At 34.6% G+C, this 27,761-nt stretch overlaps 2 protein-coding genes and 1 long non-coding RNA gene across 4 annotated transcripts in view; 1 reads left to right on the top strand and 2 right to left on the bottom strand.

Moving 5' to 3' along the window:
- The window catches only part of LOC103510925, a 48,585-nt gene that overhangs the window by 2,500 nt on the left and 18,324 nt on the right, over positions 1-27,761 (bottom strand). The window contains exons 2-3 of one of the 2 annotated variants that reach the window (XM_026824861.1): positions 20,519-20,707; positions 19,816-19,969 (exon numbers count right to left, since the gene is read on the bottom strand). In XM_026824861.1, coding sequence (XP_026680662.1) covers positions 19,816-19,969; positions 20,519-20,644 — 280 coding nt within the window. In that variant the 5' untranslated portion in view covers positions 20,645-20,707. Of the gene's footprint in view, positions 1-19,815; positions 19,970-20,518; positions 21,064-27,761 lie in introns of those variants that run through there. The other variant, XM_017444834.2, reaches the window with a different exon arrangement.
- On the bottom strand, positions 10,331-12,776 carry LOC113468158. The gene is made up of 3 exons (XR_003392013.1): positions 12,720-12,776; positions 10,682-11,289; positions 10,331-10,542 (listed from the first exon to the last, which is right to left on the bottom strand). It is a non-coding gene; the product is annotated as an uncharacterized LOC113468158 (long non-coding RNA).
- Positions 20,643-27,761, top strand: part of LOC103510935 (spectrin beta chain, non-erythrocytic 1-like) — a 93,830-nt gene continuing 86,711 nt past the window's right edge. The window contains 1 exon segment of the mRNA XM_026824818.1: positions 20,643-20,699. Within this exon segment, the coding sequence (XP_026680619.1) occupies positions 20,643-20,699 (57 nt within the window).

Consider the following 27,761-nt stretch of genomic DNA (forward strand, 5'->3'; position numbering starts at 1 on the left):
CTTACAGTTCGAAAATCAGTAAGCCGGAGTCGACCGTCTCCAAAAAGTCGGAAGTGACTTTCCAAACTTACAGTACGAAAACCATCGGTAAGCCGGAAGTCAATGTACAGACTTACAACACCAAAACCACCAGTAAGCCGGAAGTCTCTGTCCAAACTTACAGCACGAAAATTAGTAAGCCGGAATCGAACTACACTTACGGTGGGACCATCGATAGGTCAGAAGTGACTCTCCAAACTTCCAGTGCGAAAACCATAAGTAAGCCAGAGCTAAATATTCTACATATCAGTGGATGTGACAAATTTACTGATAATGGAAAGAAATCTTCAATGCAATTACCTTCATGTTAGTGGATGTGTTAAATTTACTGATGATTAGAAAGAAATTTTCAATTTTACCTATGCATTGTATTAGTGGATGTCGCAAATTTACTAATGATGGAAGCATATGACAAAACCCCCATTTTTATGTAAAAATGATTCTTCCTATATTCTGGCTATCCTACACACGCCTTCCTTCTCCCTATTTCCTTTTGCTAAATATTCAAGCTTACAATGCAGAAACCAGTAAGTCTATTCAAACATCCGGCACGAAAATCAGTAAGCCGGAATTGCCTCTCTACACTTATGGCGAGAAACACAGTAAGCCAGAATCGACTGTTTACACTTTGAGTACGAAACCTATCAGTAGGCCGGATTCAATAGATTCCCTTATAAAAACTTCTTAGTCCTTAGTAAACGTATGCAAGTTACAACTAGTACTTACTAGAAAGGAAAAGTACCTACTATTACTACAAAATTATTTAATAAATTGTTTAATTAAGATCGATCTTAGCCAGAGTTAGTAACCAAGAGTAGCCGTACTTAAGTGTAAGCTCAGTATATTATCTATGATCCTACATTCCTAGTTCTGACACTAAATATTCAAGCTTACAATGCAGAAACCAGTAAGTCTATTCAAACATCCGGCACGAAAATCAGTAAACCAGAATTGCCTCTCTACACTTATGGCGAGAAACACAGTAAGCCAGAATCGACTGTTTACACTTTGAGTACGAAACCTATCAGTAGGCCGGAATTGGCTGTTTACACTTTCGGTGATAAAGCCATTAGTAAGTCGGAAATGAATATCTCTTCTTACAGCACGGAAACTAGTAAGACTATTCAAACTTCAAGTTCGAAAATCAGTAAGCTGGATGATACTTTTCAAACTTCCAGCGCAAAATCTCTCAATAAGCCCGAGTTGACTGTATACACTTACGGTGAAAAAACCACTAAGCCGGAAGTAGATATCAAAAGTTTTAGTGGGAAAATCAATAAGCCAGAAATTACTCTTCATACTTTTAGCACGAAAACTATCAGCAAGCCGGAAGTAGTGACTATCCACACTTCCAGCGTCAAGCCCATTAGTAAGCCAGAAATAGTGACTCTTGAAACTTCAAACGTAAAAACCAGTAAACCGGATGTGATCCGCCAATCTTCTTTCGTGAAAACCATCAACAAGCCAGAAATAAGTGGTCAAGCTTATATTAAAGAGACTATTAAGACAGTAAGCCAGAAATAGTGACTCTTGAAACTTCAAACGTAAAAACCAGTAAGCCGGATGTGATCCGCCAATCTTCTTTCGTGAAAACCATCAACAAGCCAGAAATAAGTGGTCAAGCTTATATTAAAGAGACTATTAAGACTGTCCAAACTTCCACCACAAAAACTAGTAAGCCAGAATTCACCCGCCAAACTTCCTTCGTAAAAACCACCAGTAAGCCGGAAGTAAGTGGTGTTTGGCCAGAAAGTATAAAGAAAGGACTAACTTCCAACACAAAGACAAGAGCACCGGAAGTGCCCCGTCAATCTTCCTTCATAAAAACTATCAGTAAGCCGGTAGTAAGTGGATCAGCTTTCAGAACAGAAACCATTAAGACTGTCCAATCTTCTAGCACAAAAACCAAGGCACCGGAAGTGCCCCGTCAAACTTCCTTTGTTAAAACCATCAGTAAGCCGGAAATAAGTGGACAAGCTTTCACCACAGAAACTAAGACAGTCCAAACTTCCAGCACAAAAACTAGTAAGCCAGAAATCGCCCGCCAATCTTCTTTCGTAAAAACCACCAGTAAGCCGGAAGTGATCCGCCAATCTTCCTTTGTTAAGACCATCAGTAAGCCGGAATTAGTGACTTTCCAGACCTCTAACGTGAAGACCAGTAAACCGGGAGTGATCCGCCAATCTTCTCTAATAAGAAACATGAGTGAGCAGGAAGGACTGACTCTACAAACTTCCAGTACGAAAACCAGTAAGCCGGAAGTGATCCGCCAATCTTCTTTCGTTAAAACCATCAGTAAGCCGGAAGTAAGTGGCCAAGCTAACAGCACAGAAACTAAGACTATCCAAACTTTCAGCACAAAATCTAGTAAGCCGGAATTCACCCGCCAATCTTCTTTCGTAAAATCCATCGGTAAGCCGGGAGTGATCCGCCAATCTTATTTAATAAAAAGCATGAGTGAGCAGGAAGTAAGTGGCCAAGCTTTCAGCACAGAAACTATTAAGACAGTGCAAACTTCCAGCACAAAAACTAGTAAGCCGGAAGTAATCCGCCAATCTTCTTTTGTAAAAGCCATCAGTAAGCCGGAAGTAGTGACTTTCCAAACCTCTAATGTGAAAACCAGTAAGCCGGAAATAAGTGGACAAGCTTTCAGCACGGAATCTATTAAGACAGTACAAACTTCCAGCACAAAAACTAGTAAGCCGGAATTCATCCGCCAATCTTCTTTAATAAAACACATCAGTGAGCGGGAAGGACTGACTCTAGACACTTACAGCACAAAAACTAGTAAGCCGGAACTGACTTTCATCCAGAAAACTAGAGCACCGGAATTTACCCGCCAAATTTCAATCGTAAAAACCATCAGTAAGCCGCAAGTAAATGACCAAGCTGACAACGCAGGAATTATTAAAACTTTTCAAACTTCAAGCACAAAAGTGAGCAAGCCGGAGCTGACTTTTATCAAGAAAAGCAGTAAGCCTCAAGTGACTGTTGAGCCCTACAACTCGAAAACCAGTACTTACAGACGAGGAAAACGATGGGCGACAAGAGGTATGTACCTAATCATTTTTAAAAGGGGCCCAATCTTTGGATTTTTTATTAGTATGAATTGAATTTTATAATATTCATATTGATATTGTTCATAATTTTATAATATTAATTGATATATTCCTACTGACTTCGAGATATTGTTTATCTTGTCTTTTTTTTTATAACTACGTAACATTATATATTATTATAATAATAATTAAGTATTTTAATAATATCAGGTCTAATGTCAACATATCCAGACTGTAATCTATTTATAGGTTTTACTATTTATTTCTTTCCTGAAACCAAATTTGGTCTGTATGTACTAGTATCTGTTCGTTCTGTATATAGTTATGTACCTGTGTGATGGGTACATGATTGCCAGTCTTATTGACATTGTTTTAGCAAAACACTAGATTTAAATTCAAGACGTCAGCGGCACCTAATAAAACGTAGGTATCTACAAGTTGGTTTGAATCACAATGATCATCAATTTGGTAAAGAAATCAAATAAAATCAAGTAAAATAGTCAAGTGCCTACCTCCTTAAGAATACATAGCTAAAGTTACCCTAATGGATCTCCTTTTTTTTTTTTTTTTTTTTTTTTTTTTTTTTTTTTTTCAAAAAAAAATTTGCATGATACAAATTTTTTGACTCCGCCGGGAATCGAACCCGGGTGTCCCGCGTGCAAGGCGAGCGCAGTGACCACTACGCCATGGGAGCTGACGTAGGTGCATATTATGTAAACTAGAATGGATCTCGTTTAGAACTACTACTACCTTGGCTGGATTTGGATTCCAATCTTACCTACATAATAACAAGGAAAATGCTAACGGATTTGATCAAGGTTTTTAAATATCCAATACGACTTTCAAATCTACAGCTTTGGAGTATTATTCTGAGATAATTCGACATTACCTTCCTTTTTATCCAGTATTTAAATTTATTATTTAATACATTTCTGAGCAGCATTATTGTCCTGATAACATTTGTCCACCTAAATCACATCTGGCATAAACAGAAAGGCAACACTTTCACAGGGTCTTCCCAGGATTGACATACGGCAGTTGATAAGGAATCACAACCTGTCCTGCAATAAGGACCACTCGGGATGGTCTATGTGTTATGAAAAAGAGGAAAGGTCTGTCAAACGTCAACTTCAGAGGATCTGAAGAGCCTCTCTTTCGCCTTTTCCTTCTTTCTGTTCTGTCGTCAGCATGGATCTCACTAGCTCTTGAGAGGTTGGGAGCGTTAGCATATTTAACGTCATCTGAAATCATAGCATGACGAGATACGTTATAAGAGGACAACGATTATTAGACTTCAAGTTCTCCAGGAATCGCAGGCACTAAAGGAATCTCCAGGAATAAAAGTACATCAACATTTAAGTCTAAACTTAATCTTCCCTTACTCTTGGCTAGAAGACTGAGGCCAGCCATTCACGATCAGTTTTAACTGACAGTTTTAACTGACAGTTTGAACTGTCAGTTAAAACTGATCGTGAATGGCGGTGAACTGACAGTTCGATTGAACTGATGGTCTAAACTGAGGATTATAAAAATTTTATATTTTTAACTGAAGATACTTGAACTGACAGTTAAAACTGATCGTGAATGGCTCGCCTTAGAAAGCTTTTAGAACGTAAGAAAATAAAAAAGATGATTTGTAGTCTCTTCGAATGTAAATTTTATATATTTTCGTGTTCCCCTGATTCGTAAAAGCTTATCTTTTAGGGCTATTTGCCCCTACAACTAATGCCCCAAGTCCCTCCTCAAACTCATGAGTTTATCAAGAAAAGACCAATTACTCTTATTCGACCTCGAGCCAAATGTTCAATATCTTCTAGGATATGTTATGTGTTATTTTCTGATATCTTCCATAGCATGTACCTAGTCTATGCGATCATGTTCGTATTTTTAAACTATACTCTCGAACCTCGGACTCTGCGCAGTATCAAGAAAGAAGATTCTTATTGGAAAAGTGACAACTGCAATAAACTTGTTGTAGGTATAAAATAATTAGAAAAGGTCTAAAACTGACCATTGATTTCTCCTAAAATTGACCGATCCGCCACCGATTTTACCTCAAATTGACTGATGACTGTCTGGAAGCCCTTCCTTAGATATTGCCGACTAGGATAGTTATCCAATCGGAAGGCTTTCAGTATCTCCTCTGACGCTTTCCCTGTGCCTGCTGCGTCCCACATCATGGCAAGATTGTTTGCCAGTCCGAACGGGGAGAAAACGGCATTCTCCGATGCATTTGTGAGAAACTGAAAAAAGTAGAAAAATTACATAGCCATTATCATCCAAAGATTCAATTACATATTAGTGGATGTGACAAATTTACTGTTGATTAGAAAGAAGAAATGTTCAATTACCTACATATCAGTGGATGTGACAAATTTACTGATAATGGAAAGAAATCTTCAATGCAATTACCTTCATGTTAGTGGATGTGTTAAATTTACTGATGATTAGAAAGAAATTTTCAATTTTACCTATGCATTGTATTAGTGGATGTCGCAAATTTACTAATGATGGAAGCATATCAATTATCTTGAATTCCATCCCCTGATGACTTAGTTGAAGTCTGCTACTCTGCTCTAAATATTTCGGCATAATTGTTACCGACATTCGTACGTAATATGAGGATTTAAGTTCGCATGGTATCATTGGTATCTTGTTCCAAGAATCCGGTGACCTGTGTGCCCAAGGCAGACCTCAAAACAAGAGCACACACCAAGTTCAGGTCAACGTACCTACTTATAAACCTATTTATCAAGCTATTTACATGTTCGAGGATTTAAGTTCGCATGGTATCATTGGTATCTTGTTCCAAGAATCCGGTGACCTGTGTACCCAAGGCAGACCTCAAAACAAGAGCACACACCAAGTTCAGGTCAACGTACCTACTTATAAACCTATTTATCAAGCTATTTACATGTTTATAGTAGAACGTTTAGAAATGGATCCGTTGTATACCCAGTACATAACAAGTTATAAAAACTTGTAGGTAATACTTATTATGTCATCGTGAAATGATCTGCTTCAGATTCAACTTTGAGCTAAGACAACTTGAAATAGGATCAAGTTATTGGTACTGGTACCTATCTATAAAGTTATAGGTACTATATCTATAAAGCTATAGGCTAGGTTACAAAGACAGGATCAGTTAAAGAGCTGTAATAATTTCCCTAAAACCGCTTTGGATTGCAGAGGGTTTCACTGATTTATAGATGAAGCCAATTTTGAGGATATCTCAAAATTACTTATTTTTTTTATTTAAATATTTTTCTCTCTCTTCATTTCCCCTCCTCCAAAAAAGTTGGTTGCTGGAACTGGTACAACCCCGGAAAAAGACGAACCGAAGAACGCTGCACTCACTGACTCTGTGGATCGAAACATAGTGGACAAACGAAAGCCACGATCATAGCTATTCATACTACAATTCCCACACTTAATTAATCGATAATCTATTTATCTATAAGTACCTACTTGTGTTTATTTGCGAGAACACAATTCACCTATGTCATTAACATTAGTCTAAAATTCAACTGTTTAGTGGATGTGCTAAAACCCCCTGCTGTGTAAAAAGAGGTTAGGAAGCACTGGATGTTGTGTTGAAGTGCAGCACAAATACAACACGTACTTATTGCGAGTACGTAGAAGACCGTGTATTGTATACGAAGTGTTTTCTTAAGCTTAGGTTTAACGCGCGTATTCCCTCATATGTTTCATGTAAAAAAAGAAGAAGTATGTAAAATAATTAAACATGATTAATTTTGTGTCTTTTACTGTGCTATAAAAAAGGCATGAAAGAAGTACCCATGTAACCCATGACTTAAGTAGGTAGATGTTATGAGACATCCCAAATGCTGGATCAGAGTGTGTGTGCTACATCAGAACTTCGAGGGCCCTATAGTTGCCTTTTCTTGAGTGAGGTCCACAAACCAATAAAAAACTCGTACTCCAATATCTAGTAGCTACCTACATTCTACATAGGTACCTACATTTTTACAAAAATTCTCTTCTAAAACATGGCCGCTAATTTACAAAATGGGTATACTTTTTTCTAAACAGTCACACTATCTACTCTTCCCTAGCCTTCTTGAGGTGAACGAACATTCCGTTATTTGAATGCCCCCATGTAAAATATTTCAAACCACCTGTTTTGTTTACGTGTTGCTAGCGACCGAAGTGTTTCGAGTGCGTACCTATGTGAAAATAATTTATTACCTGTCTATAATTAAAAAACAGCAATTATTTATTTAATAAGTATTATCGATATTTTACTAGATTAGGTAACCTGTCTAATAATTAATTTAAGGTAATTCACTTACTTTTTTCTTCTTAACCATTATTTTATTAATGTTTCGTTAATTTTTCCCTCTAAAGTTTACGCTCGTACCTACCTACTAGGTATCTTTCCTTTTAGATGTGCAATAAGTTTAAAAAAATTCTGCTTAAATAATATTCATAGTGTTAGTATTAAAATAATAATACTGAAATAATAATAAATTGTTAGTTTTAAAATAATAAAATAAATATTTTACTAGGTAAATATCTTCTATATTTTTAGTCATTCATAAAAATTTCTAAAGTGTTTTGTAAACATAAGATTTAAGATAGGTACCTACCTACCCAGTATCTAGGTAGGGTGTATTTTTAGTTTTTACCTGAATGTTCAGTGCATTTCTAAAAGAAATTCGCCATGGATAACACAACTAAAATGTCATGTTTCATATTTTAAGGATCCCGGCGATAGGTCTTTCAAACTGACTGATGGTAAGTTAAAAAAATATTACTCTCTATTTATAAGTAGCTCGTAGGTAGGTATCTAAATTTCAAAGTTGTCCTTTGATCATTTACTTACCTGTACCTAAATACCTATTTTTCTGATCTCGAAAGTTGAAAATAGACAAGAAATTTTTTGTAAATGTGCCAAAAACACCAATGAACTAAGAACGCTAGCAATGAGACATATTTATTTGGTGGATGTGCCAAAAACACCAGAGAACTAAGTATTGTAGGGAGTAATGAACCATATTTAGTGGAGATGCCAAAACTCTTAGAGAGATATAAGGCTTAATAATTGGTGGATGTGCCAAAAACACCAGAGAACTAAGTATTGTAGGGAGTAATGAACCATATTTAGTGGAGATGCCAAAACTCTTAGAGAGATATAAGGCTTAATAATTGGTGGATGTGCCAAAAACACCAGAGAACTAAGTATTGTAGGGAGTAATGAACCATATTTAGTGGAGATGCCAAAACTCTTAGAGAGATATAAGGCTTAATAATTGGTGGATGTGCCAAAAACACCAGAGAACTAAGCATGCTAGAGAGTACCTACTGAACCATATTTGGTGGATGTGCCTAAAACACCAAAGAACTAAGAATACCTACCTACTAGAGAGTAATGAAACATATTTGTTGGATGTGCCTAAAACACCATAAAACTAATAATGTTATAAGGTAATGGAAAATAATTGGTGGATGTGCCAAAAACACTGAATAACTAAAAGATGCTGTAGAAAAGTGATACTCTTTTGACTTGGCGATGCGAAGCGCTCCTTAATTTGGTGGATGTGTTCAGAACACCAAGAACTAAGAATACTCAGAGGATAATGATAACGAGACATATTTGGTGGATGTGCCAAAAACACTGAAGAAATAACAACGCGAGAAGTAAGAAAGCATTTTATTAGGATGCAGGGGAAATGTAATCAAATTTATAAATAGAAATACATAGGTACTTTTAATAAAATAAATAGTCCAAGAAATGAAAAATCTTTTCGTTTTAAAACCGAGATCAAAAGAGAGAGGGAAAAAATCTGACTCATCTTTTTGAAAACATTCTGGTTTTGGTTGAATTAAAATAACTCTAGGTCTTGGTCAAGTTCTCGGTCTTGGTATTTACAGTATTATGCTAATGATCTGCTCTAACGGGTAGGTAGGTGGTGGTTAGGAAATATAAAATTCATGTTTACTCGTATATTGAGAATTTATATTCTTGGTTCTTCCGTTATCTTGACAAATTTTATCAGGTTTTAGACAGATTGAAAATGTTTAGAAGAAAAATCCTCTTGTACTACTTAGTGAGTAGGGTTGGAACTCGTATCTTTCGGTCATTAGCTCATTCCTTCATTCTGTTAAATAATTTCTGTCCATCACCGAACTACGCTATAGGAAACTAGGTAAATTAGTAAAAGGAAAAATTAGTTTCGTCAGAAAACTCTTGTTTAGGGGAATGATTTTTTGATGTATTATTTTTACTTGGAGCTATTACCTAGGTAATTCTAGAAGAATACTTAAAGATACCTTATATAAAATCAAAGGACATTCTTCGTTACTGCCTGGGCCGCGTTGGGCATTCTCTACCATTCAACCTCCTCTAGACATTTCAATAAGAGTAAGCATTAGGTTGCATTGGTTACACATAGCCCATGTACTTAGGTACGTATTGTATTTTGTCTCTCTGTTACTGACATGGTTGTATCTCGTTTAGAACTTGGCTCGTCACTAAACTTATACGATTTCCGATAATGACATTAACATTAAGTAACTGTGAATTCTATTTGCCTCTAGACTCGTCGCTCAGCGAAATAGGTACAGTATAGTTATCTATCTAGTCGAGCATTGAGCTCGTCACTAAACTTATACGATTTCCGATAATGACATTAAGTAACTGTGAATTCTATTTGCCTCTAGACTCGTCGCTCAGCGAAATAGGTACAGTATAGTTATCTATCTAGTCGAGCATTGACTAGTACTGTGTGTACACTAATTACTGTGGCTATTGTTTTCTAAGGGTAACATTATCATCACAAATCGTTCATTTACTCAGAATAGTCTATTTCTATCCATACATTAGATCTGTCTGTCTTACAATACCCTCAGTATGAAAATAATGGTCAGAATAGATTGAATCATGTAAAGCTCTGTCATTTACACATGTTTCTACATTCCCTTGGTGATTAAACGATAACATGTTCTGAAGAATGTGAATAGAAAATTCGAAATACCTACATGGAAATAGATAGGTACCTCCTACACTCCAGTATATCTATTGATATTGTGAATTAAAATAGAGAATAGTGAACAATGTATACTTAATACGTACACATGTCACAGTAGGCTTGTAACACACATGGTAATACAAAAGACATGGTATTGTGCTGTGATAGCTATCTATTGATTGTACATGGGTAGTATGTACACATGTCACAGTAGGCTTGTAACACACATGGTAATACAAAAGACATGGTATTGTGCTGTGATAGCTATCTATTGATTGTACATGTTCAAGTCACTGACTTTTTGACGTTCCTTCAGTACCTTATATATCAGTGAATGAAAGTGAGACGTTTAACAAGGACTTTGAATTTTGAAGAAATAAAGTAAGATTGAAATGACACTACTTATCTCGTTTGGTTCTCAGGTAGTTTTGTTATATTAGGTAGCTAGATACCTACAATATATCAGTGAATGAAAGTGAGACGTTTAACAAGGACTTTGAATCTTGAAGAAATAAAGTAAGATTGAAATGACACTACTTATCTCGTTTGGTTCTCAGGTAGTTTTGTTATATTAGGTAGCTAGATACCTACTTACTTTATTTCTTGCTATTTTTATCACAAAGTTTCTTCCTAGCAATTTTACAATTAGGTACCACGTAAGAAGACAAAAATAAAAAAAAAAAAAGAAGAACAAAATGTGTAAGTATCTGAGACATCTACCCACGAAGATTACGTACTCAACTACTCACCCTCCCAAGAAAGCAATCTGAATTTGGACACCTTTGTGATCAAAGTACCTACTGCCCTTTAAACTTGTACCACCACAACACTTGACAGTAAAATCGTCTATGCACTACAGCAGGAGGGAAAGGAGCAAAAAGATTTTGATACCTACCTGACTATAACTAGGAAGTAAGAATGGCTAGAAAGTTAGACGGAAGTTGATGTAGGGGAAGACGCAGGTTGACTAACTTCTAATTCAAACCCAATGATGAGAGCTCATCATAATACTTATTTAAATTAAATTACAAAAGTGAATGTACTTAATGAGTGTTATAGATTATGGTACTTAAAACCGGCTACTATAATACTATTCCGTTCTGATCATGGTTGTCAATGATATATTAGGAATGTCTACTTTACGTATGATGAAAGGTTTCAAATGTTGAATTTATTCATTTTGAATTCAGTTAGTGGTACTTCTGTTTCCTCTTGTGAACGTGTACGTATCCAAGGGTTAAGAGTAAGAGTAGCAACCATGTTATTTCTCTACACATTCCTATTCCGTATAATATACGTATGTTATAAATATGTTCAACGCAATAACCGGATATCAGAATCCAGGAATATCTTGGATAACATCAGAGCACTCTCATACAACATCAGAGTCAGTCAGCAAAAGGGTTTGTCAAAAATGCACATCAATCATGGCGAGAACGATGTCTACTGAGGTTAGTAAAAACATAAATATGACATGAGTTTACGTAATGAATTTCGTAATTAGGAAAACTTGCTTTGACAAAGGAAAACGAAAACATAATACAACAAATAGGTAAGCAAAATAAAACCAAAGTTGAAATAGCTCTTTTAGGCATTTGATTGTGGCATACACAATTTTATTTAAACCCCTGTGGAACTATTTTCTGGATGCCAAACACCGAAGTTCGATCTTGGATCTTGCAAGACTCGAAGTTACGTATACCAAAGCAACTTTTAAAAGCTTCAGAAGATTCTTTTACCTGTGCCAAAGCGAGAGTGGAATTTCTTGGCGCAGAAAGCATCTGTGTTGTAGGTACTCGGTCATCTGACCAGTACCTTACATGGAATATTTACAAATCAAAAACAACCAATGACTACTCACAGCTAAGCAAAAAATCAAAAGAGAGTACCTACTATAATGCGACCCTGAAAATGAAACAGCTAGTAGTATTTGTATTGTACAGTAAAATTGAACTAGTTCAATACATGAACATGACATGGTGTATACCTATAAAATAAACAATGGCTCATATTGAAATAGTTAGTCAGAGTGGACTGGAAAAATGAAAAATAACCGCAAGGCACAACTTTATGAAGTTTTGATCTTATTATTAGATTGCTATAAGTAGGAATAGCAATTTAGATTCTTAGGATTATACCTACTTGGGACCGATTGTCCCTATATCTTTGAACTTATCTCGCCAATCAATTTCCATGGATAATTGAGTAAAGCCATTTTACCACAAAACAAGTCGGTGTCTAGAAAGAAAGAATTTTAAAAGAAAGTTAGAAAAAAAATGACAGAAATTTCCAATGAAAGTACCTAGGTAGGTAGGTACATTCAAATAAAATTTACTGAGCTGTTTTTTCAACGCTCAAAAATTACGAGTACATCAAAAGTTGACCTTAAACTAGTCAAAATTTTACAAGTCAGTGACCTCTCTCGGGATCTTCTCAGCAATTTCATGGTCACTATAATATTAGGTATATTGGAAGTCAGTCGTCTTCAGTTACTATCTTCTTCATTCAGGAGAGTCTGGTAGGAAGATATAGTTAGTTATGTATAACATTTTTTAATCTCTCTCTTTTTAGACTTTTCCATAGTTTTTTCCTACCTACTTTGAGATATTCAATTAAGATGGACAGAAACCAACTGTTTCCTAAGTATATACACGTGCATTTTTACATGTATTAAGTTGTAGCAACATTTACTTACTTTGTAGCTAAAAGAAGCTCATATCAGCCAATAATATTGGCACTCATAATAATCAACTATTAAGTAGGTAATGAAAGTTTCTCATCTGTTTCCTAAGTATATACACGTGCATTTTTACATGTATTAAGTTGTAGCAACATTTACTTTGTAGCTAAAAGAAGCTCATATCAGCCAATAATATTGGCACTCATAATAATCAACTCTTAAGTAGGTAATGAAAGTTTCTCAAATAATGAATGTGCCAAGAAGTGCCAACTTTTTTTCGATGAATTTCAAATTAAGCTAGATTGATTTCTTTTGGTTGGTATTCTGAACTTCAAAGTTTCCGGTGTATACCTCCATATCATTTTGGCAAGGACTTACTTTTCGTGTGGCAAAGTTTGATTTCCGAAGTGCCTACTCAAGGAAGCAAATCCTATATGTATTATCTTTTACACCTGAACAACACCTTACAATTTATTATCACATCTAATTGTTATTACAGCTGTTATCAGAAAATTACTCAATTAAATTAATTATTACAAATATTCCTTGTATGCTGATGCGTGACGATTATAAAACAGTAAAGTAGGTAGGTAGGTACTTACTAGGTATCCTGTACCCAACAGGGCGGGCCTTCACCATAATTGGGCGCACGGCATTTTGGTATATAGTCATAAATAGATAATCATCATAAGCACCGTGTAATGTAGGTACCTAGGTACATATTTCAGAATTTTCTCTGTACCTACTACCAGACTGACGGAAAAAATCATTATGCAATCATAAATAGCAAGGAAGTTCAAATGCCATATTGCCATGGCGCTATACTATTTTGCCATATTTTAGCAAAATTTGGAAAAATTCCATAAAAAGGCTAAAAAGCCTTATTTTGCCATACATTTACAGAAACCATTAAACATGTTGTTCCAATTAATTATTCTTTGAAATTTAAAACGGGTAATAACAAAAAGACTAGGATTTCAACATGAAAATTAGGTCTCTATTAGTTACGGGCAAGTACAAGCATACGAAGGTTCATCTTGGTCAATGGAATTCTTTCACTTAATTCAACAAAAAGGTTTCACTTGATTTACAAAAAAGGTTAGTTGAAAAAAAGGTACCCAACAACCATCACCCTTATTAACTTTACAGTATTTCTATGCCCTATTTCTAAAGCATGCCTAAAAACGGATAGGTAACCAGTTTATTAGGACCCTGTTGGAACTGCGGAGTTCCTTTGTGAATCCCATCAGTTTTGAGCTAAATATCTTCATTTATGTACAGTATCGAAGACTTTGTAACTTTATTATTTCATTCATTCCTCCACTGAGCAAGTAAGTATAACATAATATTGCGAAGACAAAGCATACCTACAGTTTGTTCCAAGTGAATGTACATTGGCATCTTGCTGCAATATTTTTGCAGCAATCTGCTGCAATCTGAACAATAATTCCGATAGCAACAGCTGATTCAAACATGTAGAAGTAAGAGGCTTTTTAAAACAATATTTGCGATGCATAAATTCCATATGAGATGAACTGAGGAGCTTCTTAAACAAGCGAAAGTAAGTACCTACCTACCTACTTTACTGTTTTATAATCGTCACGCATCAGCATACAAGGAATATTTGTAATAATTAATTTAATTGAGTAATTTTCTGATTTACTGTTTTATAATCGTCACGCATCAGCATACAAGGAATATTTGTAATAATTAATTTAATTGAGTAATTTTCTGACCCCATAATATCATACTATTTGAATCAACTGTACGTACAAGTTAGTTGTGTATTATTACCCAATATCTAACTGGAATCCGCGTATCATCTAAGATCGTTCCTAATGGTGCTACGTGACTATATCTTGATGTAAGGCACGTATTTTTCAGGTACCCTGTACTAGTTGGTTGAAAATGCATTAGTGAAGAAGTGCATTTTTGCTATAGAATGAATCAAAGTTTCTGTAGCTCGTTGACCATATCCAGGATTAGGCTAAGTTCACCAAATGTGAGACCATTAACTTATGGCCGATTTGAGCCATCAACCTGGAGAATGATGTTTTGAGACTAGATAGATAAACTCTCTTTTCAACACGGGAGAATCGTTATCCCAGCATTCTTAAAAAAGATAAGTAAATCCCTCTGAATCTTATTTTTTGAGTAGCGAAACTTGTTGGGCCTCAGTCTTTCCATACTTTTAATACACCCTATGGATACTTAGTGAAGAGTTAGGTACCGTATGGATTTCATATTAGACAAATTGGCTCATTTATTAGGTCGAACAGTCACTACTGTAACTGTAACTTCTTTTGATATGGGTTCGACTCTAGACAAGGTAAAGTGTCTCAACACAAACCTTGCAGCAGAGTGTTTAAGGCACCCGCCTGATAAATGGAAAGGGCAGGTTCGAATCTCATTTGAGGAATGGCGTGCTATCCTCATTTGTCTGAGAGAAAAATTGCATAAAAACAAAACTCCTTTAGAGCCTTCCTTGAGCCTTTTGGTTACATTCCATTCAATAGTCTATTACGACTCATATCGTGAAATTGGTATTTTTTATGAGAAGCCCAAGACGCACTAATACTCGTAAATAATAAATTATGAGGAGCCAAGAAAAAGAAATATTTTCATTAAATATTAATATCTATTAAATTACAATTTATAATTAATTTATACTGTGCTTGTTTTGGCAAACAGCATTGAGTGATGTCAGCGAAAATGTTTGCAATAATTTGATTTTAAAACAGGACAACAAACTGGCGAAAAATAAAAACCAGCAAAAGTAGGTAGGTACCTTCTGGTACTGTCTATCCAACAGAGAGAAGATACTATCGCTAAAACTCCATACATTTTGCCATATTTTAAGCATTTTTTTTCTGAACTTCTCTGATAATTAGGCACAAAAAAAAAGCCCCCTGAAAAAATAGTACAATGAATGGGTATTTTCTATCCACCAAAATAATGTATACTTGGTTCTTCGGTGTTTTTTGCACATCCACCAAATATATTTTATTTTCTATCGTAGGAATTATTATTATAGTCATCGCGCTCTGCGACACTAGGAATATGAACATACGAAGATCCTGTAGATATTAAATAAAAATCGATTAAATAAAAATAAATCAAACTTTCTCCCGCAGATCTAAGTTGAATGAACGTAGACCCGAGAAAGATTAGAAGGATAGAAGTTCAGTGACTGCCAAAGTTCTACAGATGAATAGGGAATAGTTAGTTTAGCAGACGTAGGTATTTATTGATAACAATAGTTACCAAGGTATGCATTTTATACGATATTGGGGTAAAGTTTAGAAATAAATTATCAGGAGCCAAGAAAAAGAAATATTTTCATTAAATGTTAATATCTATTAAATTACAATTTATAATTAATTTATACTGTGCTTGTTTTGGCAAACAGCATTGAGTGATGTCAGCGAAAATGTTTGGGTTTAGACAATAATTTGATTTTAAAACAGGACAACTGGCGAAAAATAAAAACCAGCAAAAGTAGGTAGGTACCTTCTGGTACTGTCTATCCAACAGAGAGAAGATACTATCGCTAAAACTCTCCCAGAACACAGAGATAATCCATGAGCCACAGAGGCATAAGCTATTGCTGTGTAAAAAGAGGTTAGGAAGCACTGGATGTTGTGTTGAAGTGCAGCACATATACAACACGTACTTATTGCGAGTACGTAGAAGACCGTGTATTGTATACGAAGTGTTTTCGCTTATATTTAACGCGCGTATTCCCTCACATGTTTCATGTAAAAAAAGAGGAAGTATGTAAAATAATTAATTAAACATGATTGATTTTGTGTCTTTTACTGTGCTATAAAAAAGGCATGAAAATGTACCCATGTAACCCATGACTTAAGTAGGTACATGTATGAGACATCCCAAATGCTAGATCAGAGTGTGTGTGCTACATCAGAACTTCGAGGGCCCTATAGTTGCCTTTTCCTGAGTGAGGTCCACAAACCAATAAAAAACTCGTACTCCAATATCTAGTAGCTACCTCTACCTACATTCTACATAGGTACCTACATTTTTACAAAAATTCTCTTCTAAAACATGGCCGCTAATTTACAAAATGGGTATACTTTTTCTTGGTAGAAAAAATTATCAACTAACATCTTCTAGAATCAAGATTCAAGATCATTTTAGAATAAATCATCAGAGCTTATAGCTGCACTAGAATTGACATAATAAAAAAAAAAGCTATTAGATACTCCGACACTGGTTGCACGAAATTCAGTGATTAAATCGATCTGAAGTCTGAAACCACTTTATGTCGGTTTGGACCACCAAGATTTTTGAAAAATAAACTACCATCTACGTCTACGTCCATCATGTTATAGGTACCCATTAGGTGTCTATCTTCATATCTGGTATATATTTTAGTTCCTACTATGTTGTTGGTTAAAACTAGGCAATCTACAGGATGTTTTGCCTTGGAAAAAAAAAAAAAAAACGCAAAAGTTAAATTTACAAAGCTCTCTGTAATTTTAGGCCGATCGTTCTTTAACCTTTTAGCGAAATAACTACCTACAGGGTTCTTGCTTATACCTACAACCCCAGGAGCCCAAGATGTGAAGAGATACTATATTTTGTGAGCAATGGTTCAATTGATCTCACCTCCCTACCACCCTGTAGGTATATTTCTATTTAACTGTGACCTTGAAAATAATTAACATAACCTACGTGTAATTTGCACGATTGACCCCCCACCCTCCTAATATTTTTGATTAATATACATGAGCAGATTGAGCAGGTATAATTAGTAGATACTAAATACTTGTTTAGTGAGCTTCAATAGATTCCCTTATAAAAACTTCTTAGTCCTTAGTAAACGTATGAAAGTTACAAGTCGTACTTACTAGAAAGGAAAAGTACCTACTATTACTACAAAAGTATTTAATAAATTGTTTAATTAAGATTGATCTTAGCCAGAGTTAGTAACCAAGAGTAGCCGTACTTAAGTGTAAGCTCAGTATATTATCTATGATCCTACATTCCTAGTTCTGACTTTTAGATAACTTCCCCCCCCATTACCTTATACATAAAAGGCACCAGACTATTCGTGAAAGTTGAGACCAAGTCAATGTGAGATCCTGTAATTTGATGGTCTTTATCAGAACTGGCTGCTGTTGCAATCTCCATACCGCAACATAATATGAGCGCGCAAGTTAGCGACACATAACTCCATGACAAGCGCGCTTCAATATGGTGTTTAGCGCGAGAAGTTACGAGCATGGTTCTCGGGTTATGATGTGTAGTGTCAGCATAAAGATAACGAAGATATTGTAGGTATTACAGAATAAACCGAGGTTTGAGATACATTTACTTCTAAAGAGTCTTCTTGGATAAATAATTAGTTTTGCCTATGATATTGATTTAAATCATCCACAGAGTGATTGAATGGCGAAGGAGGGAACGTCAATTATTTTATTCGTTTCTAGTTTGATGTATGATGAATTGATGATGCATGAGAAATTGCGATAAGTTCAGATTTCTTGGATAAATAATTAGTTTTGCCTATGATATTGATTTAAATCATCCACAGAGTGATTGAATTGCGAAGGAGGGAACGTCAATTATTTTATTCGTTTCTAGTTTGATGTATGATGAATTGATGATGCATGAGAAATTGCGATAAGTTCAGATATTTTACTGTAGGTGGGTAATTATTTTGTTAAAAGATGAATAATTGCTAGGAGGTAAGTATTATTATAAGCAATTATGTGTTGAAAATTAGAATAATATTTTCTATTTGAACTTTTAATATTTTGGAAAAAAAAGTACAACAGGAGAGATATTGTAATAAAAATCAAACAATTGGTAACACTTTAAAAAATGTTAAAAGAGAAGTAAAAAAGTTTAGTATTAACACAAAATAATGTACTATTTATCACTAAAAATAAATTCACGAAACTAAAATTCTATTTTAAAGTTGTTTATTTAATAAAAAAAAAAAGTAAATACTTCTCCACCAAGATCACATTTGTATTGAAGTGGGTCAATTATCATGGTAGGTATACGTACGTTTCTGGGTATACCAAACCCTATTACTTAATTCTAATTCTTGTACCTATACAGGCAACTTTATTACCAGTCAGACTGTATTGGGCATATAGATATACTATTTGAACAATATCTCGCATGAATACTTAAATATTTTATGCCGTAATCTTAGAGACATTAAAAAACATAGTGGACAAACGAAAGCCACGATCATAGCTATTCATACTACAATTCCCACACTTAATTAATCGATAATCTAATTATCTATAAGTACTTGTGTTTATTTGCGAGAACACAATTCACCTATGTCATTAACATTAGTCTAAAATTCAACTGTTTAGTGGATGTGCTAAAACCCCCGTGTTCAGTTGAATTAAAAAAGGGAATTTTCTGCCCTTTTTTCGTGAATCTTCTTCTTTTAGGTATCTTTCCTAAACAACTTTTGTCCTCAAGTTCATTATTATTATTTTTACTTCTGACTTACGTTTAATGGCTCTTTCGCAACACGATCGGTAGGCTTAATTGATTGATAATTTCTTCCTCAAATGTACATAAACATAATACGAGTACAAGTGTATAGCCATGTCATCATATTTGGAGGTCGATGGAACCAAATTGAGATCCAAATTACCACCAGAATGCTTAAATTTTAATTGGCTTTGACTTTCGGCGATTCCTTCAGATTATATTTTTTAGCCTCAAGGCTTCGATTGAAACTGACCTGTCTTTTCGATATTTTTTTGGCTATTCATTCATACCTTCAAGGATTCCAAGTGCTGTCTAGTCTGGAAATGTTTTTAGGAGTCCACCGCGGTAATTTATCTATAGACATCTATAGGTAGAAAAATTTATCAACTAACATCTTCTAGAATCAAGATTCAAGATCATTTTAGAATAAATCATCAGAGCTTATAGCTGCACTAGAATTGACATAATTTTGAAAGAACTACGTAATGGGCAATTTAATGGGACAACACTGTTAGTAGATCTTCTATTGAATCTATTGTATGATTTTGATTTGCATACTTACGTGTTGAATTGGTATTTTTTGTGCTAGCGATTTCCGTAATGTTTGCTCTGTAAATATCTTCGAGTAACGTCTTGTAAGTTGGAGTTAGGACGCCATAACTTTGAACTGCAACTCTGTTGTAAGTTCCAAGGACTTCTCCTTCACTTGCTTTGGACTAAAAAAGAAAATAAAAAAGATGATTTGTAGTCTCTTCGAATGTAAATTTTATATTATATTTTCGTGTTCCCCTGATTCGTAAAAGCTTATCCTTTAGGGCTGTTTGCCCCTACAACTAATTCCCCAAGTCCCTCCTCAAACTCATGAGTTTATCAAGAAAAGACCAATTACTCTTATTCGACCTCGAGCCAAATGTTCAATATCTTCTAAAGTGTTTCGAGTGCGTACCTATGTGAAAATAATTTATTACCTGTCTATAATTAAAAAACAGCAATTATTTATTTAATAAGTATTATCGATATTTTACTAGATTAGGTAACCTGTCTAATAATTAATTTAAGGTAATTCACTTACTTTTTTCTTCTTAACCATTATTTTATTAATGTTTCGTTAATTTTTCCCTCTAAAGTTTACGCTCGTACCTACCTACTAGGTATCTTTCCTTTTAGATGTGCAATAAGTTTAAAAAAATTCTGCTTAAATAATATTCATAGTGTTAGTATTAAAAAAAAAGGTCTAAAACTGACCGATCCGGCACCGATTTTACCTCAAACTGACTGATGACTGTCTGGAAGCCCTTCCTTAGATATTGCCGACTAGGATAGTTATCCAATCGGAAGGCTTTCAGTATCTCCTCTGACGCTTTCCCTGTGCCTGCTGCGTCCCACATCATGGCAAGATTGTTTGCCAGTCCGAACGGGGAGAAAACGGCATTCTCCGATGCATTTGTGAGAAACTGAAAAAAGTAGAAAAATTACATAGCCATTATCATCCAAAGATTCAATTACATATTAGTGGATGTGACAAATTTACTGTTGATTAGAAAGAAGAAATGTTCAATTACATATCAGTGGATGTGACAAATTTACTGATAATGGAAAGAAATCTTCAATTCAATTACCTTCATGTTAGTGGATGTGTTAAATTTACTGATGATTAGAAAGAAATTTTCAATTATACCTATGCATTGTATTAGTGGATGTCGCAAATTTACTAATGATGGAAGCATAATTATGACAAAACCCCCATTTTTATGTAAAAATGATTCTTCCTATATTCTGGCTATCCTACACACGCCTTCCTTCTCCCTATTTCCTTTTCTATCTTAGTATAGGCACATGAATACCTACAGCCTACAAACTTCGAGATTTACTGCAGAAGTCTCAAGTCTGAGAATGAATCTCTTATCAGACTAGCATATTCCCATACCGGTGAAATGGGTACTATTTTACATACCAAGTCAGATGAATACAGTGTATCAAGTGACCTCTAAAAGTGACGTAGAAATGTTCAGGCCAGGACTAAGGTAACGTTTTGATAGAGGTACGCATTACGCACGCCAGGTTGTTTGTGATGGCGAAGTTTTGATGTAAGGGCACTTTTTTGCTACTGATGCTGCCTGTAACGAGGCAGAAAGTCAAGGTTGAAACCTTCCATTCAGGAATTGGATGGAAGGGATGCCTCAGGCTTTAATCCCGCCCATTAGATGGAATATTTTTGTAAATAGATTATTTTTCTTATTGTTTTCTCTCTCTCCCTTAGGTACCTAATTCATTTGTTACCTTTTGTTCATGTTCTTTTCTTGTTTGTATATACCTACTTCCTATGTAAATATTCCGAAAAAGCAATTTATAATAATGCATAAATACCTAAGTAAATAACCAGGGTGAAAGTCTGGATTCAAATTTCAAACAGGGGCTGCATTCTTTGAAGGAACTTTACAACTTTTCAAAAAAAAATTCTTATTAAGTAACTATGTAATAACTTTTGCGAAGTGCCAAATAGAAAGTGCGAAGTTTTTATGAAACTGTAAGACTTGGGTTTGGCCACTTAAGGCCGGGCCTGGTAACATTCAGTATAATACAGGTAGGTCAGAATTACACTAAGGTACAGGTGTATTAGCTGAGAGGCTCGCAAGTTTAACTGAAACTCAGTAGTAGGTATTACTTTCTCTGATGAGGTATGGTAATATTTTAGTATGTAGGTATGAATTTCACGAGAGTCACAAGCTATACAGTAGGTTGCACTCTGTGTTTCCTGAAACCCTTGGCAGCTCAGGAAATTTTTCGCCCTCTATATGACCTAAAACCAAGTTCCCTAGTTCTCTCCTAATTTGGTGCTTTCGCAACATCCACTAAAAATATTAAAAAAGATTGCAAAACAAAAATCTTTATTAATAAATAGGACTATAGTTATTTCTGGCCTCTATCAGTCTTATCATGTTGTATTTTTTATAAGCCTTATAAAAAAATGATGATCGTTAACCTGTCTAATAATTAATTTAAAGTAATTCACTTACTTTTTTCTTCTTAACCATTATTTTATTGATGTTTCGTTAATTTTTCCCTCTAAAGTTTACGCTCGCACCTACCTACTAGGTATCTTTCCTTTTAGATGTGCAATAAGTTTAAAAAAATTCTGCTTAAATAATATTCATAGTGTTAGTATTAAAATAATAATACTGAAATAATAATAAATTGTTAGTTTTAAAATAATAAAATAAATATTTTACTAGGTAAATATCTTCTATATTTTTAGTCATTCATAAAAATTTCTAAAGTGTTTTGTAAACATAAGATTTAAGATAGGTACCTACCTACCCAGTATCTAGGTAGGGTGTATTTTTAGTTTTTACCTGAATGTTCAGTGCATTTCTAAAAGAAATTCGCCATGGATAACACAACTAAATTGTCGTGTTTCATATTTTAAGGATCCCGGCGATAGGTCTTTCAAACTGACTGATGGTAAGTTAAAAAAATATTACTCTCTATTTATAAGTAGCCAGTATCTAGGTAGGGTGCATTTTTAGTTTTTACCTGAATGTTCAGTGCATTTCTAAAAGAAATTCGCCATGGATAACACAACTAAAATGTCATGTTTCATATTTTAAGGATCCCGGCGATAGGTCTTTCAAACTGACTGATGGTAAGTTAAAAAAATATTACTCTCTATTTATAAGTAGCTCGTAGGTAGGTATCTAAATTTCAAATTTGTCCTTTGATCATTTACTTACCTGTACCTAAAAACCCATTTTTCTGATCTCGAAAGTTGAAAATAGACAAGAAATTATGTGTAAATGTGCCAAAAATACCAAAGAACTAAGAACGCTAGCAGTGAGACATATTTATTTGGTGGATGTGCCAAAAACACCAGATACCTAAGTATTCTAGGGAGTAATGAACCATATTTAGTGGAGATGCCAAAACTCTTAGAGAGATATAAGGCTTAATAATTGGTGGATGTGCCCAAAACACCGTTGTCCTTTGATCATTTACTTACCTGTACCTAAATACCTATTTTTCTGATCTCGAAAGTTGAAAATAGACAAGAAATTTTTTGTAAATGTGCCAAAAACACCAATGAACTAAGAACGCTAGCAATGAGACATATTTATTTGGTGGATGTGCCAAAAACACCAGAGAACTAAGTATTGTAGGGAGTAATGAACCATATTTAGTGGAGATGCCAAAACTCTTAGAGAGATATAAGGCTTAATAATTGGTGGATGTGCCAAAAACACCAGAGAACTAAGCATGCTAGAGAGTACCTACTGAACCATATTTGGTGGATGTGCCTAAAACACCAAAGAACTAAGAATACCTACCTACTAGAGAGTAATGAAACATATTTGTTGGATGTGCCTAAAACACCATAAAACTAATAATGTTATAAGGTAATGGAAAATAATTGGTGGATGTGCCAAAAACACTGAATAACTAAAAGATGCTGTAGAAAAGTGATACTCTTTTGACTTGGCGATGCGAAGCGCTCCTTAATTTGGTGGATGTGTTCAGAACACCAAGAACTAAGAATACTCAGAGGATAATGATAACGAGACATATTTGGTGGATGTGCCAAAAACACTGAAGAAATAACAACCAGTTTTCCTAAATACGAAATTCATTACGTAAACTCATGTCATATTTATGTCGCCATGATTGAAGTGCATTTTTGACAAACCCTTTTGCTGACTGACTCTGATGTTGTATGAGAGTGCTCTGATGTTATCCAAGATATTCCTGGATTCTGATCAAAACACCAGAGATCTAAGTATTCTAGGGAGTAATGAACCATATTTAGTGGAGATGCCAAAACTCTTAGAGAGATATGAGGCTTAATAATTGGTGGATGTGCCCAAAACACCAGAGAACTAAGCATGCTAGAGAGTACCTACTGAACCATATTTGGTGGATGTGCCTAAAACACCAAAGAACTAAGAATACCTATCTACTAGAGAGTAATGAAACATATTTGTTGGATGTGCCTAAAACACAATAAAACTAATAATGTTAAGTATAAGGTAATGGAAAATAATTGGTGGATGTGCCAAAAACACTGAATAACTAAAAGATGCTGTAGAAAAGTGATACTGTTTTGACTTGGCGATGCGAAGCGCTCCTTAATTTGGTGGATGTGTCCAGAACACCAAGAACTAAGAATACTCAGAGGATAATGATAACGAGACATATTTGGTGGATGTGCCAAAAACACTGAAGAAATAACAACGCGAGAAGTAAGAAAGCATTTTATTAGAATGCAGGGGAAATGTAATCAAATTTATAAATAGAAATACATACTTAGGTACTTTTAATAAAATAGATAGTCCAAGAAATGAAAAATCTTTTCGTTTTAAAACCGAGATCAAAAGAGAGAGGGAAAAAATCTGACTCATCTTTTTGAAAACATTACCCTTGGATACGTACTCGTACACGTTCACAAAAAGTGTGAGGTATCTTGGGTATCTACGATCACCAGAAATGTTGGCTATTGGGTAGGATAATGTAGTTATTAACACTATGCACAATATCGGCGACGCGCAACAGCGCTCTGCGTCTTTTGAGCACGGTAGAATGAAGGAGGTTAAAGGTGAAAAGCAAAAGAAATTATAAACAGAACACTATTTAATAAATAAATAAATAATACCTAATAATAATAAAAAAAAATTGAAACAAAACTTGACAGATTTGTATTTTTTTCTTCTTATTTTACCTACTAAAAAATGAGTGTAAAAAAGAAAAAAAAATCTTACGAGAAAGACAAGGAGAAAGAAAATAAAAATAACTAGAGTCTTGGCGGGTATGTACCGTGCTGCATGAAAGGGTTAAAAGTAGTGTTAAAGAATGAATACATACGCCTCTAGCTGGATCAAGGTTATGGACTTAGAAATTCTGGTTCTCTCGATTGTTGAATAGGCAAACTAAGTGACTTCTCTACAGGCAAACTTGAGAGAGTCTCAAGAATCTTACTGGAAGCATAAGAAACTGACTGGAAGATCTCTTCTCTCAAATTATAAACTAACACGTTTGATGCCAGAGTACTCATATGCGTTACTTGAGGTACGATTTAATAGAGACGCGTATTTTGTGCCGCGGTCAACTTAATACTTGAGGATTTACGTCATACACTCCGCCCAAAAAATAAAATAGTTGAAATAATTGAAAGTTGAAATAATTAAAATTCCGTATTAAAACAATGAAAAAGTCGGCAAAATTTAGAATACAAAAGAAGAAAATGGTTAATAAATACCCTATTTTGAACTGATTTTGGGGTTGAAATAATAGAGAGTTGAAATAATGGAGCTTGAAATAATCGAGGTTCTACTGTACATTGAAAATAAAAGCGTTTTATTAGCTTCTGTAATTTTGCAAACTAAGTCCCTGTTTTAGGAACTCATGCTCGATTTCGTTGTAAGTTTACTGTGCTGAAACGAATGGCACCTAAAGTGTTAAATTAATTGCTATAATATGTAGCATAACCTACCCCAATAGTCAAGGAAAGGTCGTGCATACCGCGATATTGTATGTCTGTTGTCTGTATCTATTCTTATCCAGATATGTGTAGCATATAGCGATGTAATACATATAGTCGGTATTTCTACATATGAATATACAAGTCGGTAGATAAACATATTATGTTTATACCTATATGTAGATATATTTTTAGAGGGGAGGTATTGGACATTCGAATGGAAAACCAACGTTTCTTGAACAGATTCATGTCAATGGAAACATAGATGAACAAAACTACTCTAATCTGTTGCATACCTGCATGATGAGTAGTTGGGATGTAGAGAATTGTGTAAGAAGCATTTTTGTCAATATCTGCTAAATCTGAAAGTGTCAGTCCTGTGGACATGGTCGTAGATTTCTAGATGAATGCGTGTCAACTTTTAATTGCCTACTTCTCAATCAACTTGATAAGTAGCTATGAAATTATCGCCCGGTGGTAATTCGATAATGAAAGTATTGATTGAGGTTTATTGCCCATTGTTGGTTCTGAGATTTCAGATATTGTTTGATTAGTCATATTTCAGACTTGTTGATTAAGATTGTTCGTACGTTGACAGATTTGCCAACCTCCGGGAGAGTTTTTTAAGGTGCGTCATCAGTTTATTCGCGGTAAGTTGTATGTTCAAAGTACATACAGAAGCATGTTCTAGAAATACAGGGATCCAAGGGTATATGAGGGGTAAGAGTTGTTGCTGAAATCAGCAGAAATCTGTTTTTGTACGAAATTGCTCTGTAAGTTTTTATATTTTTAGGTTTCAGATTCACTTGGGTGTTTTTGAATCAGACCAGTCTTTTATCAATGTTATTCGCGATGTCTTGATTTTGTCCAGTTTTTCATTTGTTCTCTTCACACCTTTTAGCTACTTTTCTTATTTTAACTAAAATGTGATTAATTACTTAAGACTTAACTATCAAATTCTATTTTTGTGGACATTGTGGCTGTTTACGAAATAGTTTTCCTCCCTGTTTTGTGTTATCTGTTGTATTTTTCTTATCAGCATTGTGAGATGACGAGGTCTATTAGTAATATTAATAGGTGTTACATTTTTCTGTTATCAGGTCGCTAATTTATCACTTTTCACACAATCTTGACTTTATTTCATGATAAAACAAAACAATATCTATCCAAGTCACAGGTGTTTCAAGTGGCGATAGAAAAAAAATCATTTTTGTGCTTGGACGCGTAATACCTAATTAGTATTTCACTTGTGCATTAGTGTAACGTTCTTATAGATTTCAAGATAACTTTTTGAAACTATTTATTCGATTTGAAGCAACATACTTACCTGGAAAATATCTCTGCGGAAGAAAAAACTCTTTGTAAGATACCCTTCAGGCAGTGTTCAATGTGTGTAAAATTTTGCCAATTTTCTAGGCATAACGTGAATATTAATTAGGAAGATCAGTGCTGACATCATTCAATGAAGTTTGCCAAACAGTAATGGCATGTAAACTGATAGTTATGTCATGACATTATTTTGATTCGTTGGGATTTTTCAATGTAAAAATAGTAAAGCGAACATCATGTGCCGATAATTATGTTCACCGGAGAATCGCAAATGAAAATCTTCGATTTAAAATTTATTTTCCGCAAGATAAGTTTTTGTGTTTTCTTATCTAGGATTAGGATAGTTGGATAGTACATAGTGAGCGCAGTTTATTTAATCCGAAGTTTTTATACCAAGCAAGATCTATCCTCCTTTGACTAATGGAAATAGTGGTCTAAAACGCGGGAGGAGTATTTCTAAGATAGTGTTGTGTACATAGGTGTCTTGGTGGTTTTTCTTGTGATTGTTGTACGGTTCTCAACCTGTGAAGAAAAATGTATACAATAAGGTGTTATACATTGAATTATCGAAGGTTTATCGAACCTTTGAATGGTAAGTTTTTTGTAAACATGGTCTGGCATTTTTCTTAATCAATAAGTTTCTATTTCGTGGCATTATTTATCTATCAGCTGTTGGCATTTGATACATAATTATTCATTTTTAAGCTTTTTTT

The sequence above is a fragment of the Diaphorina citri genome, unplaced genomic scaffold, assembly GCF_000475195.1.
Source record: "Diaphorina citri unplaced genomic scaffold, Diaci psyllid genome assembly version 1.1 scaffold29, whole genome shotgun sequence".
Classification (NCBI taxonomy): domain Eukaryota; kingdom Metazoa; phylum Arthropoda; class Insecta; order Hemiptera; family Psyllidae; genus Diaphorina; species Diaphorina citri.